We start from the raw sequence: 2,195 nt of genomic DNA on the forward strand, positions 1-2,195 counted from the left end.
TTTAGAAAATCTCTTGAAGAGTCATCCATTAGCTCTGATGATCTGAACAATCACAACGAAATATTGCTTGCTACTAATGCACACAAGAAGAAACGCATCCCAACTGAAACTACTCGCACCAGCCGAGATATAAAGTCTAAGAACTTTATTGCAAAAATGTTCAACGTATTTCGCAGACGATCGTCAATCTGTACTCAACGCATAGTAATCTGAACGCGTCAAACTGTGAATATTTTAATCGCACGCTCAAGAATAAGATGTGACCACGATTTAGCTTGAGAGGCAATTGCAAGTGGACAGATATTTTACCTGCACTAATATCCAAGTACGACAATACCAAACATCGATCAATCGGTATGAAGCCAAAAGGTATCACTGTCGAGGATGAAGAGGAACTGATACAACACTTGAAAAAACTACGAAATATATCGAGGACAAGGCCAAAGTTCAAAGTTGGTGACAGAGTTCGAGTTAGTAAGCACAAACACACCTTCGAGAAAGGATATACATTCAATTGGACGACGGAGATATCTAATGTTGATCGGATTATGTTGACAAGCTCCGTGAAGTACAAGCTCAAAGACTATCAAGATCAATCCATCGCTGGCGAATTTTATGAACAAGAACTTCTTAAAGTTAAACATCCAGACATTTACCTTGCAGAAAAAGTAATCAAGAAAGGTGGCAGCAAAATATTTGTAAAGTGTTTGGGCTTTGACATTTCACTCAACAGCTGGATAGCTCAATCTGATATGTAATCAACTCTGTGCAATGTTAAATCAACTCTATTGTTACAAGATTTTCAGAAAAAATGGCACGACTATGGAAATTTGGTTTAGCTATGAAGGCTTCTGCTCCATACCTATCCTCCCAATATGTCACAAGTTTAACATTTGCATGCTTTCGTATGTTCTCCATCGTTTTTCTATACACTGTATTGTTCATCAATTTAAATAGGTTTTTCTCAAAATAATTTTTTGCATTTGTTTCAAATTGTGTATTCAAATCAATGTAGCTTTTTAGTCATGTTGCCTAATTAAATTTAAGAACTCTGTGAATTTTGATCAAGACCAATCCGTGAGCCAAAGCATGTTTGAGAGCTCGGTAATGGAGAACGTACTTTTGCTATGACAGGAGGGTAGTTAGACGCTTCTCCTGGTTTGATCCCGGTGGTTTCGAGTGTTCTGGATAGAACGGTAAATTATTTTGTTGATCGTGAAGCTCGGGAGGATAATACAAATCTACTTCTAGTATATAACCAATGGGTTAATCATTAGGAACATTGAAATCAAAATTTTAAAGATTGGTCACCCACTCGAAACCACCGTAAGGGAGTATTGTCCCATTACCCAACCATACAAATTATTTGCATCGAAATACATTATGTAGGCTACCTCACTATTTTCGTTGAATACTGTCATATATTGATTGTTAGCAGCAGCGTATCGGTTGAAGCATTGGCTTACTCTACCCGGTTTGCCCTGTTCAATCATCAACAGCATGTCAACGTCAGTAAGAAGTTCTACCCTCAAATTTGTATGCTTGAGCATGGCATCCCATGTCAAGCCCGGAGTAGTGTAGTAATGTGCTAGATTGAGTCCATAAACCTCGAGACACTGTTCTCGGTAACTTTCGAAGACATCGGCTAACAGTAACACGTCAATCTCCATTTACCGTCTTACGTACTCACCCAAAGTAGTGATATTGAATATCGTGCGTTATTTGGCTTAAAATGTTCATTTTCGTGTGTTTTTCGGAATTTTGTAAATGCTATATCTCTTGTAATTATTGGTTTTGCGAAAAAAGTCATGACTATGAATTGTTCATCTTTTTGAATAATATGAATATGCACACAGAAAATGTATGAATTTTGGAAAAAAATGCTCTCAAAAATATTCCGAATGCGCTCACTTTTTGAATTTGTATCCAAAATGGTTGGCTAGCGAACTTGACCAGTAGTTTAAGACACTAAAAATTATAACAAAGACCAGTCTGATAAAATAATTTGTTCAGAAGTTATCATGTTCACAGGCAGGCAGACAGACAGAAAGATAGACATACAAAAATACAGACATACAGACATACATACATACATACCAGGTGTATACATATGAAACCGGTATTGCCATCTAGCGGCCAGTAGGCACACTTGTAGGCACTGTCGGAACTTGCCATTTGTGCTAATTGGCGTATTG

The 2,195-nt window shown here is 37.4% G+C and overlaps 1 protein-coding gene across 1 annotated transcript; it reads left to right on the forward strand.

Moving 5' to 3' along the window:
• Positions 1–356: 356 nt before the first annotated feature.
• On the forward strand, positions 357–758 carry LOC117171109. The gene has a single exon (XM_033358162.1). The coding sequence runs from the start codon at positions 357–359 to the stop codon at positions 756–758; it is 402 nt and encodes a 133-aa protein (XP_033214053.1).
• Positions 759–2,195: the final 1,437 nt, after the last annotated feature.

This window comes from Belonocnema kinseyi, chromosome 4, assembly GCF_010883055.1.
Source record: "Belonocnema kinseyi isolate 2016_QV_RU_SX_M_011 chromosome 4, B_treatae_v1, whole genome shotgun sequence".
NCBI lineage: Eukaryota > Metazoa > Arthropoda > Insecta > Hymenoptera > Cynipidae > Belonocnema > Belonocnema kinseyi.